This window comes from Ascaphus truei, chromosome 14 (genome assembly GCF_040206685.1).
Source record: "Ascaphus truei isolate aAscTru1 chromosome 14, aAscTru1.hap1, whole genome shotgun sequence".
NCBI classification, from domain to species: domain Eukaryota; kingdom Metazoa; phylum Chordata; class Amphibia; order Anura; family Ascaphidae; genus Ascaphus; species Ascaphus truei.
In genome coordinates this window covers 49,119,434-49,136,538 of record NC_134496.1, presented here as the reverse complement: position 1 = coordinate 49,136,538, position 17,105 = coordinate 49,119,434, and the positions used below count along the sequence as shown (strand labels likewise).

General features: G+C 43.5%; 2 protein-coding genes across 6 annotated transcripts in view; one reads left to right on the top strand and one right to left on the bottom strand.

Moving 5' to 3' along the window:
* LRRC31 (leucine rich repeat containing 31) overlaps positions 1–762 on the bottom strand; it is a 21,566-nt gene extending 20,804 nt beyond the window's left edge. The window contains exon 1 of the mRNA XM_075570834.1: positions 466–762. Within this exon, the coding sequence (XP_075426949.1) occupies positions 466–484 (19 nt within the window). The 5' untranslated portion in view covers positions 485–762. The remainder of the gene's footprint in view (positions 1–465) is intronic.
* SAMD7 (sterile alpha motif domain containing 7) lies at positions 593–16,846 on the top strand. Of its 5 annotated transcripts, none has more exons than XM_075570838.1 (10): positions 593–784; positions 1,866–2,100; positions 3,861–4,008; positions 5,643–5,769; positions 6,692–6,810; positions 6,940–7,018; positions 10,378–11,054; positions 11,894–12,015; positions 12,572–12,682; positions 16,360–16,846. In XM_075570838.1, the coding sequence occupies exons 3-10, from the start codon at positions 3,912–3,914 to the stop codon at positions 16,630–16,632; spliced, it is 1,605 nt and encodes a 534-aa protein (XP_075426953.1). In that variant the 5' UTR covers positions 593–784; positions 1,866–2,100; positions 3,861–3,911; the 3' UTR covers positions 16,633–16,846. The 5 variants fall into 5 exon arrangements, with proteins under 5 accessions (XP_075426953.1, XP_075426954.1, XP_075426955.1 ...); XM_075570839.1 differs by having other exon boundaries at positions 1,866–2,129; XM_075570840.1 differs by lacking the exon at positions 1,866–2,100 and having other exon boundaries at positions 10,378–10,820.
* Positions 16,847–17,105: the final 259 nt, after the last annotated feature.

Here is a 17,105-nt window from a genome sequence, read left to right as displayed (position 1 = left end):
CGCGGAGAGCTTTTTTGTTTTACTCTGTGGCATTTTTGTTATATAATGGGGGCGAAGTGCAGAAAATCAATGAGTTGCTGGCCCCTGCGGCAGTGACAGGGTTAATAGCCCCTCATTAAAAACCCAATAAGCTCACTTACGCCTCGTGTGCGCCAGTAAAAGTGCTTGCGCTATTAATGCATCTAGCTCAGGGGTGGGCAACTCCAGTGCTCAAGGACCACCAACAGGTCAGGTTTTCAGGGTATCCCTGCTTCAGCATAGGTGGCTCAATCAGTCCCTGCTTCAGCACAAGTGGCTCAATCAGTCCCTGCTTCGACAGTCACCTGTGCTGAAGCTGGGATATTCTTAAAAACCTGACCTGTCGGGGAGGGGGATGAGGACTAGAGTTGAGCACCCCTGATATACAGCCCCCTGAAAGCTTGACCTGTTGGTGGACCTTAATGACGGGAGTTGCACACCACTGACCTGGCTGAATATATTGCATATGGTGAGGCACTTGCCTTTTAAAGTAAGGTTTTTCATCTAAAAGCTATTAAGCCTACAGGAGATTACGTTAGGAAGACGTTGCATGGCTGAAGGGATTCACGCCACTGGAAGGCCAGTAAACGCTGTGATAGAGGTCCTGGGGCTTTACAGCAGGATTCTGCCTGCTAATCCGTGCAGGTTCCATAATCTGCTAAGCAGGTGCCGAGAGTCTGTGCAGCCGAGAGTCCCCGGCAAACGTTTCCACAGACAGATTCCAGCACCGCCTCTCCCGCGCAGCTGAAAAGGCTTCCATGCGAATGTAAGTATAAAAAGATAATTTTGGGCCACAATAATTAATGTATCCCCTTCACACTCTACATCAGGGGGGGCTAGAACCCCCAACTGGTCAGGGTTTAAGGATATCCCAGCTTCAGCACAGGTCTCTCAATTACCTGTGCTGAAGCAGGGACTGATTGAGCCACCTGTGCTGAAGTAGGAATATCCTTAAAACCTGGCCTGTTGGGGGGGGGGGGTCTTGAGGACTGGGGTTGAGCACCCCTGCCCTACATTGCAGACCCTTTTAGCAGGGAGAGTTACCACACCCATTGCGACACTGTCACGCGTTCATTAGGATGTGGAAGTCACCGCGTGACTGTGGATTGTGACTTAACACCATATCTTATTCCATATCCATAGTGCAGTGTTATATCTCATACATGTAAAGGGATGGAGTCAATGCATTGCCTTAGAAAACGGCAACATTGGAGATTTGCGGATTTTACATTTAGTCCAGTTTATCAAGGGTTAATCAATGGAAATCTCCCAGAATGGACTGAACAAAATGCCAGTGCTGACCCGTAGCCATAATAACATTTGAGCACAATGCTGAGTATAGGTATAGAAGCCACGGGTATACCTGCATGTCACAGGCTCACTAAGACGTTGTGGGAATATTAAGAACATTTGTTGTTATAACGTGATCATGATTCCTAAAATGCATAAAGAACCTCGCGGACACAGAGACGCAAACGCAGAGGGAGCGGCTCAGCGAGTAAAGACACTGACCCTATAAACAATGTGTGAATCAGGGGAGTCTGGCTCAATTCCCGGTGTCAGCTCCTGGTGACTTTGGGGGATTCACTTTATCTCCCTGTGCCTCAGGCACCAAAAACATAGATTGTAAGCTCCTCAGGGCAGGGACTGTGTCTGTAACATTCCTGTCTGCTGCGTTCCGCGTGCTGTACTGTAATTGTGATGCACTTGGAGTCCCATTGGGAGAAAAGCTCTATGTGAAATAAAGTTATTATTAATAAATAGAGATAGAAGTTCAGTAAAATTGTTGTTCCCAATTACACCGATTCCTAGTAAATTTTTGTATTTGTTTTATTTTTTAAATTTAGATGTAAATAACTTCCCCAACATACAGCAAAGCGAGTGCTACTGGAAGATATGACTGACAGACGTGCTCTGTCTATAACCTAATAAACCATAGCACAGTGGCTGGCGAGACCTTTGGCTCCTGGGAAGCAGGGTTCGCTGAGGCTAAGACCCTGAAAGCAGTGATTACTTCTTCTCATCCCTACAAAATGCTAAACAACACGGCGATTTGCAAAGATAGGATCAGAACAGACTCAGGTGCCTCTGGGCTACGCGCTGAGCAGATGGTGTGATACAAAACGTTGTGCAAAGTACCAGGAGTCTCATTGGATCTGGAAGTGTTATAGATTAATTGGCCCCTGGGAAGCCACTTCCCTGCGCTGGAGAAGATTTGAGTCTCGTATGATTAGGGTGACCAGACGCCCCGGGTTTGGCCGTTTGGCCCGGGTCCCGACTTTTCGGCCCACTGTCCCTGTTTTTCTCTGCGCTGGCCGCACACGCACGCTCGACAAGCTCCTATCGCGCCTGCGCACAAGTGGTCAGTGCCAATCACGCATGTGCAGCCAGCAAGCGCTCATCGTGCGTCCGCAGTTGGCGCTCGCCATTTGCCCATGCGCAGTCGACGCTGGTGATTGCGCATAAGCGACATTTGTCGGGACAAAGATGGTCACCCTGCATAAGATGCACCACTCATTTGAATGGAGCAGAGCGCTTCTCCAGCATATTGATCAGCTCCTGCTTCAGCACAGACCTGTGCCCATGCAGGGAAATCCTGAAAACCTCACCTGTTGGGGGGTGAGGGGAGTTTGAGCTCCCCCTGGGTTATGACTGTTTCAGGAAGGCTATAAATAAATAATGTAATATAAAGAGCTGCCACTAGGCGCCCTCGCTGTGCTGCAGCACAAAGTGGAGTGACACACTTATTGGGGGGACTTACATACGTTACCCTCCCCTGCCCCTGGGGTGGCTGGGACACAATACTCTTTAATGCTGACAGGAAAGTATTTGGGAAAATGTCACGAAATAAAATCCCCGACAGTCAGATCTGTTTTTTTTTTTATTTTAAACTCATATATAACTACATTCCCTAAATTGTATGTATGTGTATATATATATATATATATATATATATATATATATCTTATTTATAGAGCTGCCACAGGTGTACATGGCGCTTTACAAGAGATGCAAAACAGTACAGGGAATTATAATAAAGTGCAACAAACTAAATCAGACAATAGGAAAGGAAATCCCTGCCCCGGAGAGCTAACACTCTAAGTTGCATATTGGGAGCGTTACAGAGACAGCAGGTGAGGGAAGTATTTCACGATACAGATACTGCGCTGAAGAGTATTGCAATTATTACATGGGGAAAAAGCTGTTCTGCTGGTAACGTTTAAAACCCAGGATCGACGTTCCCCTCGCAGAAAGGAGACACGGCTACAGAACATCAAAGTGTTTGCTTTCATAAAGCCGCAGTACGTTTCATTTCTTTCTTTTCTCTTTTTTATTGCAGGAATGAAGCAGGGGGTCTCCGGAGGTGAACTGCGTTACTTTCAACTCCGGGGACCCCCTGTTTCCAGAGACACTTACCTCCGTAGTGGTGCCGGTATCTCTGCAGGCAGTGAACTTGTGTGCCTAACATAATGGCGTCACGCGGGCCACTAGGAAGCCGTGATGTCATTAGTTGCAGCTTCCTATTGGCCGGTGTAACCAGGACCTTTAAACTTGACATAAATACCGGCATCCCCTAGTATCTCGGGAAGCAGGGGGTCCCCGGAGCGGAAATCAACGAGGTTCAGCTCCCGAGACCCCCATGCTTCAATCCAGCAATAAAACTAAATGAAACCTACATTGCTGCTTTAAACATTTCGTGGGGCTCGTGACCTTGAAGGCAGGGGGTGCACCCCGATAACATGACGTGCAAATGAATTGATATCAATGAAATACATTTAATATAAAACCAAAAGAAAATATTAAGTAATGAGCTAAACCTGCTCTTTTCTCTTATGCGGAAGGAAACAACGTAACAATCTGAACAGCAACAGGCAGCCCGAGATCCCCCTGACATGACTCCCCGCGAACATCTTCAGAAGATGCTCGGAGACCAGGGGAATCTGGAGGGGAAGCAGCTCTACCAGCTTACAGGGTGCATGTCCGCAGCAGGTAAGGGAGCTGTGCAGGTGTGCGCTTTTTAGTAAGGTAATCTGGGGGAGATATTTGGATATGGTGGGGTGTGAGTAGGGTTAAGAGCCATGCACTTCCTTAACCCTTCATTTATTGCAATTGTACATTAATAAAAATGAAATATTAATTTATATGGTTGAGGTATGTGTGGATATACATTATTGTACACCCATACTTTATGCAGTCATTATTACATTATATACCATATTAGTTCACACAAAGATATCACTGTTATCACAAAAAAAAACATAATGTCGTTTATGATGTGTTTCAGACATTTATGTGATCCATAATATATATCTGTGTACAGTATGTTGTCATTTTTTGCAATGAAAGGGTTAAGTCCTATACTCAGTACATTACTTTTAGGTTATTCCCAGAAAGAACGCAATGATAATCAGAGTCTGGATGTGAGTAACGGCAGCTTTTGGGAGGTGCTAAATATCGTAGTGGTATTCCGATGCGCTAACATGAACAACCTTCTGAGGATCCGTCCCATAGCGCTAGAGGTCAAAGCTAGAGCTACACACAACGTATAATGACACAATTTACTTTAAGGTTCCAGCAGCAGTAATAATACATCATTATCCTTATTCTGACACCATTTACTGAGCCAACATATAATATTGATTGTTTTTTCTTTTATTTAAATCCAGGCCCCCTGAGGTTGGCTAGCAATAACAAATAATATTTGCTAGATATTCCTCTTGCCCTTCACTGTAACAATAGGTAGTTTTTGCTCTAAGTCCTGGGAACAGCTCTGGTAGAGATAAGAAATACATTAATCATGTTTCTTTAATGTCATGCCGATTGCTTTGTCTCAGCTCACTTCGGATATGACAATTGTTGCTTTTTGCTGCAGAATAAAGAGAATAAAAAGAAATAAATGATGGTTTTACAATTGTGCACAGAATATGATACACCCAGTTACAGTATGTGCACCCTATATCCATATTGTTCCATATAACCCCTGAGCAGGGAGACTATCCCTATAACCCCTGAGCAGGGAGACTATCCCTATAACCCCTGAGCAGGGAGACTATCCCTATAACCCCTGAGCAGGGAGACTATCCCTATAACCCCTGAGCAGGGAGACTATCCCTATAACCCCTGAGCAGGGAGACTATCCCTATAACCCCTGAGCAGGGAGACTATCCCTATAACCCCTGAGCAGGGAGACTATCCCTATAACCCCTGAGCAGGGAGACTATCCCTATAACCCCTGAGCAGGGAGACTATCCCTATAACCCCTGAGCAGGGAGACTATATGTTATTTTGACTTCCTACAAGAGATCTCCTCTTCGCCTTTCGAACGCTGTTTTTATTTTTCAAATCTGATGCTCTGCTCAGGAGATAAAAAAATCATGTGAAATATGAAAGGTCGGGGAGGTTATCATGCAGCTCTCCTCGGAGCCCTTGCAGTCTAACGGTTACCATGGTAACCTCGGACACTAGAGTAAAAAAATAATCATTCTGTTTTAAGGACGTGCTGAGGTGACAAGAAACTAACATTATAAGGTCAAATCCTATATGGTACTTAGTCTACCTAGAATTAGGGTTGAAGAACCCCTGTTGATATGTAACCAGTGCTCGCCCTGTTTGCTTCTATTCAGAGTTGCGTCAGCGCCAAGAGATAATAATGAGGAATCAAATGATGTCAGTGAACCCGCAGGTGGTGATGCAGACGCAGCAGAGGGTGCCGGGGGTAGCACCGCAGTACGAGCATCGATACCTGGACAGGTGCATCCTCTTTCCCGTCTGTTCCGTGGCGGGAGCTAAAGGATTCGTACTTAGTGGAGACGGCTCCGGTTTTATTTAACAGACCAATTTACATTTCTAGAGCTATACTGTATATACTACAGCAGTTTGCATAGTGCAACGCAGCGCTGAACATAAAAAGTGCCACTGTATATCAAGCATGATTTAGGGGTGGGGGAGTATCAAATTAGTGCGAGGGTTTTAGTTTAAGTGCAAGTATTTCTAGAAAGCGAAATAAGAACTTTATAGACAAATCAGGATGGGATTAACCATCTTATTTACTAAGCGGTGTTATTCCTCGGGGCATCCTGCAGTTAAACCAGCCGCAATGTGTTAACACCGTTCTGGATATCTGAGCCTAAATCACTAACAAACGCAGCTGCTATACAAAGTCCAGATTACTCTGATTAAAGCAGCATTCCTGGGGACACGATGTTTGTTTTTTGTTTAGGGCTTGAAGCAGGGGGTCTCCGGGGCTGAAGCACGTTAATTTCAGCTCCGGAGACCCCCTGCTTCCCGAGATACTTACATGCTGCGGGTATCGCTGCTCAGTTTAAATGTCCCACACCACGTGGGCCAACTGGAGGCCGCAAGGGATGATGCCACGGTTTCCTATTGGCCCACATGAAGCGGGACATTTAAACTGAGTTTCCTATTGGCCCACATGATGCAGGACATTTAATTAGCCATTATGGTAGCCCAAACTACCCAAGCCGGAGCTGCTACCAGCAACCCCTTCCGGGGTATCTCGGGAAACAGGGGGTCTACAACGCTGAAATCAACGTGGTTCATCTCTCGGGACCCCCTGCTTAATAAAAAAAAACAACAAAATAAAGTTTCCTCCAGGAGTGCTGCTTAAAACTCTGTCCCGTCGTACAAAGTCTAATCTATTTTCTTTTGTTAGAGATTTGTTGCCATCGACTGAAATAATCCTACCCAACGACACCAGACAGATGCACATGACGTCCCAGTTTGGGCCCTCGGGTTCTGCACATCTGTCCAACCGAGTTTTCCCAGGTCCAGGTAACGGCGATAAAGAGTACTAAGCACCTGCCTGTAACATGGGGCGGTAGCGTGACCTAGCTGTAAAACGGAGTTGCTCTTCTGTCTAAACACCTGAACACATTGCGTTGCCTGTGTGTGTGTTTCAAGGTTACGGCTTCCTGCAAACGGAACCATTGGAGGTCGTGGCCAGGAGACAGGACCTGCTGCAAAAGCAAAGTATTAACAGGTAAGGGGGTGTCCTGGTCAGCACAGAGGTTTAACCCTTTGCGTGCCCCATGATGTAATCCATACGACATGGGGTCTGGCACTTCAGCGGAGAGCTGAACGCTATCTGGCGCACGGGGAGATGACTCCGCCTCTTCCGTTTCCAGAACCGGTTAGACCGCCCATCAATTGCTCGCCCTGAGGAGCAGTCACGTGATCGGAATTTCCCGGAGGGGGGGGGGGCGGTGGAACTCCGGCACAGAAAGGGTTAAAAAGCTGTTATAATAATAATAATAATAATTTTATATATATATATAAAACACACAAAGAAGAACAAAGACAATCCCTTGAATAGCACTCTAAAATATACCACAAGAATATTAATGTAAAACTGTTGGTGAAAAGAACTGGATGCTCCTCAAGTGCAGAAAATGAAAAAGATTTTATTAATAGAACAACAATAAGTACTACCTTAAAAACATAAACACACAAATGGCAGCTCCAAAAGATAAACAGACAATGACTCACTGGAAAATATATATTAAATGCTAACTGATAATCTAATAACTATGATGTGTCCAAATAATTAAAGTATTACACAAAATCTAAGTTACTAAATACACAGAAAAAAACCCTTAAAGCAAAAAAAACCCTAGCTAACTAAAGAATACTATATCTAAATGCACAGGGAAAAATATATCATTTAATAAACCTAGACACATGCAATGGTGTCTAGGACAAAAAATGAATAAAACTAATACCAAGGGAAAAGCACAGGGGAGAAAAAAGATGTATACAAGACTCAAACCCTGGCCAGCAAATGCAAAAAATAAAAAATATATATACACAGCATGGATATATAGAGTCTCTGGGATCCAGGCACAGAGGCAGACAAAATACAAATGTCTAGGTAGAGAGTAAAGATATTGATAGCCAATGCGCTTGGAATTGAAACAACACAGGTGTGCATGAATGCCACGAGAAACCCTGACTCCCAGAACAGGAGAGAAAGATACTCAGCTGTCTTGTCGTGACAAGGGAGGTCGGTTGCTGGTAGTAGGCATTCCAATGCGTGCTGGTTTAAAAGATCAAATGACCACAGAGACCGCAGCATGCAGTGAGAGTCATGTCAGCAGTAAATTAAAGGGGAGCTGCCAGAAGGAAACCACTCTACGCGTTTCACCCACGGGCGAAACGCGTAGAGAGTGGTTTCCTTCTGGCATTTGTATTTTGTCTGCCTCTGTGCCTGGATCCCAGAGACTCTATATATCCATGCTGTGTATATATATTTTTTATTTTTTGCATTTGCTGGCCAGGGTTTGAGTCTTGTATACATCTTTTTTCTCCCCTGTGCTTTTCCCTTGGTATTAGTTTTATTCATTTTTTGTCCTAGACACCATTGCATGTGTCTAGGTTTATTAAATGATATATTTTTCCCTGTGCATTTAGATATAGTATTCTTTAGTTAGCTAGGGTTTTTTTTGCTTTAAGGGTTTTTTTCTGTGTATTTAGTAACTTAGATTTTGTGTAATACTTTAATTATTTGGACACATCATAGTTATTAGATTATCAGTTAGCATTTAATATATATTTTCCAGTGAGTCATTGTCTGTTTATTTTTTGGAGCTGCCATTTGTGTGTTTATGTTTTTAAGGTAGTACTTATTGTTGTTCTATTAATAAAATCTTTTTCATTTTCTGCACTTGAGGAGCATCCAGTTCTTTTCACCAACAGTTTTACATTAATATTCTTGTGGTATATTTTAGAGTGCTATTCAAGGGATTGTCTTTGTTCTTCTTTGTGTGTTTTATATATTTTCTCCATCCCTCAGCACCAACAGTATTCCTTAAATATTTAATTCCTGACACTTCTCTTGGTTTTATGTTTGATACCCAAGTAATCAGTGATAATTAGGGTCTGGTTTAGCCACTCATTCCTAGTGTGAGCAACATTTCTTTTTTGTGTGTTTGATATATATATATACATATGTTTCCAACAAATGCATTTCCCCCATCTGTATTTTTCACACTTTTTACGGGTAATGACAAAATAGATAAATAAATAGCTTCCTAAAACACTGAAGAAGTTGAGGTGTCTGTTCCACTTAAGTGGTCCGAAATATGTAGGATGGGGCTGTATTTTAGGGCAGAGACCTGCTGCTAAATTGATTCTCACGAAAAGCGTTTCTTTGACGTTATTTTCCTCACTTAACACTACCTTAAGGCAGGGTTCTCAATTACAGTCCTCAACCCCCACCCCGCCAACAGGACAGGTTTTCAGGATAGCCTGCTTCAGCACCGGTGGCTCCATCAGAGGCTCAATCTTTGACTGAGCCACTAATTGAGCCACCAGCGCTGAAGCTGGGAAAACCTGACCTGTTGGGGTGTGGGGGGGAGGGGGGTCTTTAGGACTGGAGTTGAGCACCCTGATATACAGGACCCTCCAGCTGCATTCTGCGCTGAAAAAATGTTGGTGCAAAATAAGATTTTGGGGCCACTTTCAAATGTTTTTATTTGTTTACCATAATTGTAAGGCCAATTCTTTTTCTAGCTGCCTACGCTATAAAGGGGGGAGGGCAGGAATTGGGGATTTGTTTTCCACTTTAAAATGGCTTGAAACATTATTTGCTGAAAACGGAGAAATTTGACTCCAATTAATTCGCCTTTGAAATCGCTGCAGCATTCTTCATTCAGTTACTAACTCCCCGCTGACCCCCCAACCAGCCCTATGTCCTTATGTGTTGGACACCTCAACCCTTAACTCCAGTGCGTTGTGAAGGGGTTAGTGTGTTTCTGATAGCCAGGCAGCATCTCCAAAAATACTGGACACCATGGTGAAAGGTGCAACATGCTCGGGACACACACACACACACTCCTCTCTCCGCTCTATGCTGTTTCCTCCTCTCCTTGGCCCCACCCCCAAGCTCCTGACACCTCCTCCTGTTTGGCTGCTGCTGGGTAATGCAGCCAATCAGGATGGAAGAAGCTGCCCAGCCCCCAAGCCGGTCATGTCACTATGTCCAGAGAGGTAATACCGGTATACACACACACATCCAGAGAGGTAATACCAGTATACACATACACGCCCAGATAAGTAATACAGGTATTCACATATATGTCCAATATCACCTCTAATATCTTACTGGACAGTGTGTCCAAATACAGGACAGTCCGACTCAATACTGGACACTTTGGACACCCTGTGTGTGTTCCATATAGTTTTACTGTTCAGAATTAAGCTTTCAGCCCTTCATTTTTAACTCTATTAAGCACATTTTAAATTGGGAAGATTAGAAAGGAATGATAAGGGGTATTTGTCTATTTCAACCTGGTTTCTTTCTGTATGTTTAAAGCACAGAATGTTTTGTATTTTTACCACTAGAATGGAAATGGAAATGAATGCTTTTTATCAGCCTAGAGAAATGGATAAGGCGCTAAGAAAGGGCTTCGCGGATCTGGATTCGCCATTTCTCTACCATGGAATTGCAGCGAGTCCTGTAGCTATCAGAGGAAGACAGATGTTATCAGAGGGCCACCTTCCAACTGATGTGTTTGTCCATCAGAATGCCTATGAGAGCCTCCAAGGCCACACCATGGTGAAAACCACCAGGGCATACCATCCCTTGAGCAGCTTGCAAAGAGAAAGAGCTCGCCGACCGGGCAGAAGAGCCGGCAACCAAAAAGCTACAGACATCCATGCATGTCCATCCAAGAGCCAGGCAGAAAATAAACCCCATGCCTCTCCTCCCACTGCAGATGAAGACAAGGATGATAAGAAAGAAGAAGAAACAGAGCCATTCAGCACATGTGACCTGGAGAAAGCAGGTACAGAGCCTGCCATGGATAAGAGCTCTATGGAACTCCAAGAAAGCTCAGAGAAAGATGGTGGTAACCACACTATCCCCAGTGAAGCAGATAGCAGCAGGAATGGGAATGACAAAGTGCTGAGTAACCCCGGTGCATCGTTTGAGGATAGATACATGTATCAGCCTACAGTTCATCTTTCAGCAGCAGCAGCATATAGCTTCCCCGTTGCCATTAACTCATCACTACTATCAGGTTTGTCAAAAGAAATGTATTCCTTGGCATGTTCATAGTGGACATGCCTAGCTTTCCTTTGGCCTCAGTGGTTGAAATGTGATGGTATTATTTGCTAGAGAATTCTACTTCTTTTTACAAACCTAAATCTATTTTTTTTGTCCCCTATCTGTCTTGGTCTTGCATACCATAATAAGACTTTTTTTAAATATGGTGCCAAGAAAGCCTTGCACCTTTGTTCCCGTGTTCTCCTGTATTAAGAAAAAGTTTTTTTTAGAGTTTGCATTCCTTATAGTACTCACTGTATCAGAACAAATAAATAGTGGTGCACTATATGCTGTCCGTGGTCTGATCCTGTGGTAGCTCCCGTTGTGTGAATTAATTCATGGGTAGGAAGGCAGAGGGCACTCATGAAGTTGAAGAAAAGGTTTCTTTATTGAATACATTGTCCTCCCACGCGTTTCGGTCCCAGCTGTTACTGAAACGCGTAGGAGGGCTGTCTATTCAATAAAGAAACCTTTTCTTCAACTTTATGAGTGCCCTCTGCCTTCCTACCCCTGAATTCTACTGTAATAAAACACAGTACAACTACTTTCTCTAATTGCACTTCAGCCACTGGTGGGTCCACCCAAATCTTTTTTCTATTTTACATTTGAAGGTTGCATTTGAGAAGGGTGTCCCCTTCCTGTAATACTTTCAGCGTTCACATCCCTAGATTACAGTGTCTGTATGTGTAATTACATTTGGAATTGGAAGTAGATGTATGGTCTGGAAAGAATATATTGGCCCTCCTTTTCAAGTACCTTTTATTAAAGCACTTTTACGCATGTTTAATTCCTTGTCTTATGTTGTTTCCAAAGGAGCACACAGTCTCTTTTTGAATAGAGAAGATATTCCAACTATTGAAGATATTCGGAAATGGACATCTGAAGATGTATATAATTTTATTATCAGCCTGCCGGGCTGTTCAGGCTATGCACAGGTTATTTGCATTTTGTTATTTTATTTATATGTATAGTTCTGTTACATTTAATTACCACAGGGTGTGATTTACACAACTTTTGTCCCCTAGAGATGTTCTAAATGACATTCCAATTGTGTGCAGAAAACCAAAGTCTGGAGCTAGGAGTTCTTACTCTGATCAGTTATATATTGGAAGCAGAAGATTAGCCTTTCACAGTCGAATGATGTTTCAAATGCACGTACAGCTTTAGTTAATACATCTAGGAGTCCTCACTGACCAGAGATAGCAAGAGCAACTACATGTATTCCTGCCTGCAATTATAATGTCAAAGTTATCTATTGGCAGACAAAGGGCATACAACCAGCGTGAATGTAATTCTAGCCTGCAAATTTACATACACCTTTCTGCATTCTGTAGTAAAGAAAGGTAATGCCAGTAATAGAAAAAAAGTCTTCACTAAAACTCTCTTACATTGTAGTCTTTTCAATGAGAATAAATATAAATCAACATTGATAAATGTTGTGAGGGATGTAATAAACGATATTGGTCTGAATCAATGATACCATTTTTAAAGGTTTTTAAGGACCATGACATTGATGGACTAACTTTACCACTACTCACAGAAGAACATCTCTTGGATACAATGGGGTTGAAGCTAGGACCAGCACTCAAAATCCGCTCACAGGTACGGGACCCAAATACGTGTCCATGGGAATTATGAACGCCTGTGTTATGTATGTATGTATATTTGTATTCATATAGCGCCAACACTTTACAAAACAGAGAGGGTGCTACTATAGCGTGAGGTCTACAGGAAAATGTACGCCACAGTTTGGTAGACCACAGATATCCAGATCGAACTCATGCTACAGTAACACCAGAGGTTTTAGGGTAGGGGTTTTTAGGATAAGGGCTTAGGGTAGGTGGGGGAGGGGGTTAGGGTAAGGTCTTAGGGTAGGGGGTTTTAGGGTACGGGCTTAGGATAGGGAGTCTTAGGGTAAGGGCTTAGGGTAGGGAGTCTTAGGGTAAGGGCTTAGGGTAGGGAGTCTTAGGGTAAGGGCTTAGGGTAGGGAGTCTTAGGGTAAGGGCTTAGGGCAGGGAGTTTTAGAATAGGGTTTTTTAGGGTAAGGGCCATGTAGTGTGTGTACAGCTACTCCAGCTGAAGGAGAGCGCCATCTAGTGTAGAACGCACCCACAGTTTGTGAGTAAGACCTCACGCTATATATAGCAACACCGCAGATTACAGGGAAATATAGTGTAATCAAGAAAAGTGCATCAAACATACAAGCACCCGATAGGAAATGGGATTTCTACACGGAAAGCTTACAGGGGCACATTGAGAGACATGTATATATTTTGTTTTCTTGGTAGGATAATATTTAGCTGGAACATTTATTTTTTAAATTAGATTTTATTTGAAGTGAATTGTTGATTTTAAGAAACTGATAAAAGAAAAAAAAAGAAATTTCCCACCGTAGCAGTCAATGTGTCCTATTTACTGTTCTATTGTACACCAGGGTTTCTATTAGTGCCACATATGGTCCCTCACAGTAGAATAGAGGGGAAAGAAAGCAAGATATCCACACAAATATATAGAGTTGAGCTGCAATAATTAACCAAAACGAATCTATGATATACACATAGGGGCGGATATATTGGTGGTAAGAGACGTTCTATTTGGTCCTGATGGTACATCACAAGATAAAGTTGGTAACTGTTGCTGTACACCTTTGTAAAAATACCGTATTTTATTCGTTTACAACCCTTGAAATAAGCAATTCATGCAATATCCTACATGCTTTGTTTGTTTTTAATAAATCTGTTCTGTAGTATTAGACAATACTAACATTTTTAAAAATTCAACCCTTAATGCCATTTTAATGAGTTTTAATATCCTGAGCATCCTTTGATTTCTATAGGTTTTAGCCCACTTCCCCAGCAGTGCAAGATCTTTGTAACACTTTCCTGTTTGTGATAATTTGATGCCAATATTCCCAGCAGTTTGAGATGTAAACTGTAACAATAGATAATGTTACCATAGTAATATAAGAATACATTGTAGCTGCTGAGTTAGGCCTGGGACATGGTGATATGAAGAGCGCTGGGCAGCGCTGACGCTCATGCTCTCCTGCTCAAGCAGGAGATTTTTCGTGTCCCTGCATGAGCGTCAGCGTGCGCGCTTGTGTGCCGGGTGGGAGCCGGGCGGGAGGCGGGGCTAGGGCGCCACGTCACGGCGCCGACGTCACGGACTGCCATTGGCTTCTGGCAGTCACGTGACCGGCTCTGCGCTTCCCTGAGCGGCAAAATTTAAACTTGCCTGTCTCCTGCATTTCCACACGCCTCCGCACGCCTGCGGAAGCGTGCGGAGGCGCAGTCTAAAGCCGCGCTGATAGGGATAATGTCCCTTCAGCGCGGCTCAGCGCGCCTCAGCATGGTCTTTTTGACCATGTCCAAGGCCTTACACTCACTGAAAGATTGATAGAAACTGAAAGGCAGCCATTTAGTGAAGAGAAACTTCGGCGCAACTGCGCATGACTGAATCAATGAGACTCCCGGATGATCTTCAACCAACTTTATTGGCACCACACACAAGGGCTACACCGCGATCTCCCCCTCTACGCGTTTCACCCTCTAGGTGGGGTAGAGGGGGAGATCGCGGTGTAGCCCTTGTGTGTGGTGTCAATAAAGTTGGTTGAAGATCATCCGGGAGTCTCATTGATTCAGTCATGCGCAGTTGCGCCGAAGTTTCTCTTCTTTCCTGGCAATTCTAGACGGCAGCACGCAGGAGCACACGAGGTGAGCCGGCCCCAGACCGGAGATGCAGCTGAGGTAAGAATCAATTTCCCCCTGCACCGGTCAAACACTGTGGCCATGCAAAGCTCCCTCACACACAGCTCCACTGACTGAAACACCTATGGTGACCTTGCTGTATACACTGAAGCGCAAGACAGACTTTTTGGACTTTTTTAGCCATTTAGTGAACCCTGGGAAGCAGGATCTTTGCTGAACGATCACGGTAGAAAGAATCAATCGTCAGCTTAGGTAATACGTTTTTAGGTCATCAAAGGCTGAATATATATGGGCTAAAAAGATTTTTTTAAATTGCCACTTGGATTAACACATTTCCCTCAGCGTTTCCTGATCACATCCCATGGAAAACCATATGCTCATTCTCTCTTTTCTAACTGCTAATTTTTCCATGTGCCTCCTATGTGCACTTTTCTATTCTGTTATCATATTTGCTTTTGCCATCTCCTTTGGAAGGCAGTTCCCTGGGTGTATCACCCTTTAATTAAGGGGTGCTCAACTCAAGTCCTCTTGACCCCTGAACAGGTCAGGTTTTTAGGATATCCCAGCTTCAGCACAGGTCGACAACTGAACCTGATTAAGCCACCTGTGCTGAAGGTAGGACTGACTGAGCCATCTGTGCTGAAGCTAGGATATCATGAAAACTTGACCTGTTGGGGGATCTTGAGGACTGGAGTCGAGAACCCCTGCTTTAAGTATAGTACGTTCTCACATGACTTAATTACTGAGATCTTACCAACTTACAGTAATATAATTGCCACTTTGTCTGGATCCATGTATTCGCTCACGTGTCGTATTTGTACATTTACATGTTATCTGTCATAGAATAAGACTCACACTCCCTTTCAAAATATTGAAGTCTTTCCTCCATCCTGAGGCTTAACCACTTTGATGGTGCTCCAGACTTTCCATGAGTCTCCTACAAGCTAGTCTAGCCACATACTCTGCTCCACCCTAATCTGCCTCTCTGCCCACACAGATACTAAAGCTATTAGCAGCATACATACTCAAGATTTCCATCCAGTGCTTTTTCATTGCATTATGGCAACGCGTGAACACGGACACAAATAACATGACATACAAGTCACTGTGCTTGTAACTCAAGGAATTGAAGCACTGCAATGTTAACACAGAAACCAAGGTGTGAATGGAAACCTGCATATAACATGGAGATACTTATTCCTGAGCTGATATGACTGCACTGTGGGATCTGGTGTTAGTTTTTGTATTGTTTACTGGCTATGCATTTCTTAAACCCAGGCTGTGCTGAAAAGCAGTGTAATACAGCAGACATAAGCTCATAGGGGTCCATGTTTCAATGGATGGGACGAGTGACACACTGTGCCAATTGGAAATGTCATTACCCAGAATCCCTGGCTGCAGTGGAATCGCTAAGAGATAATGGGGAAAGGCAGTGCTGCAGACCTGTCTGAGACATGTGAATGCGCTCACATGTGCTATTTTTATTTTCTGTATTAAAAAAGCCATTTCAAGCGCCACTATCCACAATTAAAATTGGATTTGTTCAATAACAAGATGCTTTCTTCTTTATAGATTTCCTGTCGTTTGGGTAACATATTTCACATGGCAAACCTCCATTTACCAGGTCCCATGCCATCTACTGCCGCCCCAATGCCATCAGATCGGCCCTCAGAAGTGGCATATCTTGTGCCGTGCAATAGCAGTGGTGACACACTGCCGAGCCCCTGCTCTCAGGACCCAGACGCTCTGAAAGCCGCAGAAATAATAGTGTCAGAAAATAAAGAGAATCCAAGTGAATTGCTAATGCCACAAACTGATTTTCAGATGAACTTCCTCAAAAGTTGACTCACCATTGTAGTGTAATAATGCAGATCTTGGTGTTGGTTTTGCTTGGGTGCTGATAAATGTCTGTAATTTAACCAAATCTAGTTATATGTTTGAGGACTCAAAACATAATCTGTTTGTTTCAGTTGTTTTAATGTACTTAATGGGAACCTGTATTGCAATACAGCATTTAGGCAATTATTTCATATAAGAATAAAGAAAGCATTTTATCAAGTAGGCTCTGTGGATCCTAGTTTGTGGTTTTTCATTTGCCAATTAATTTCATATAGAAAAGAGTTTCATTAAATGTTTGGGGAATGGGGTTTGTGCATTGTACTACACATTACACCTTCCCTTTCATGCTGCATGTACCCCCCTCATACTGATACACACTGCACCTCCTCTCTCATAATGCACATCTGTCACTTAGGCCAGTTCCCTGCTGGCTACTGCAGTGCCTGCTGTGGCGGACGCTGCAGGGAGAAGAGCCGTCC

Excerpts from the sequence above, each read along its gene's own strand:
- SAMD7 (XM_075570837.1), top strand. The coding sequence starts at position 3,912 with ATGACTCCCCGCGAACATCTTCAGAAGATGCTCGGAGACCAGGGGAAT. Across the intron at positions 11,055-11,893 it reads TAACTCATCACTACTATCAG|GAGCACACAGTCTCTTTTTG; the intron begins GTTTGTCAAAAG and ends TTGTTTCCAAAG. Across the intron at positions 12,683-16,359 it reads CACTCAAAATCCGCTCACAG|ATTTCCTGTCGTTTGGGTAA; the intron begins GTACGGGACCCA and ends TCTTCTTTATAG.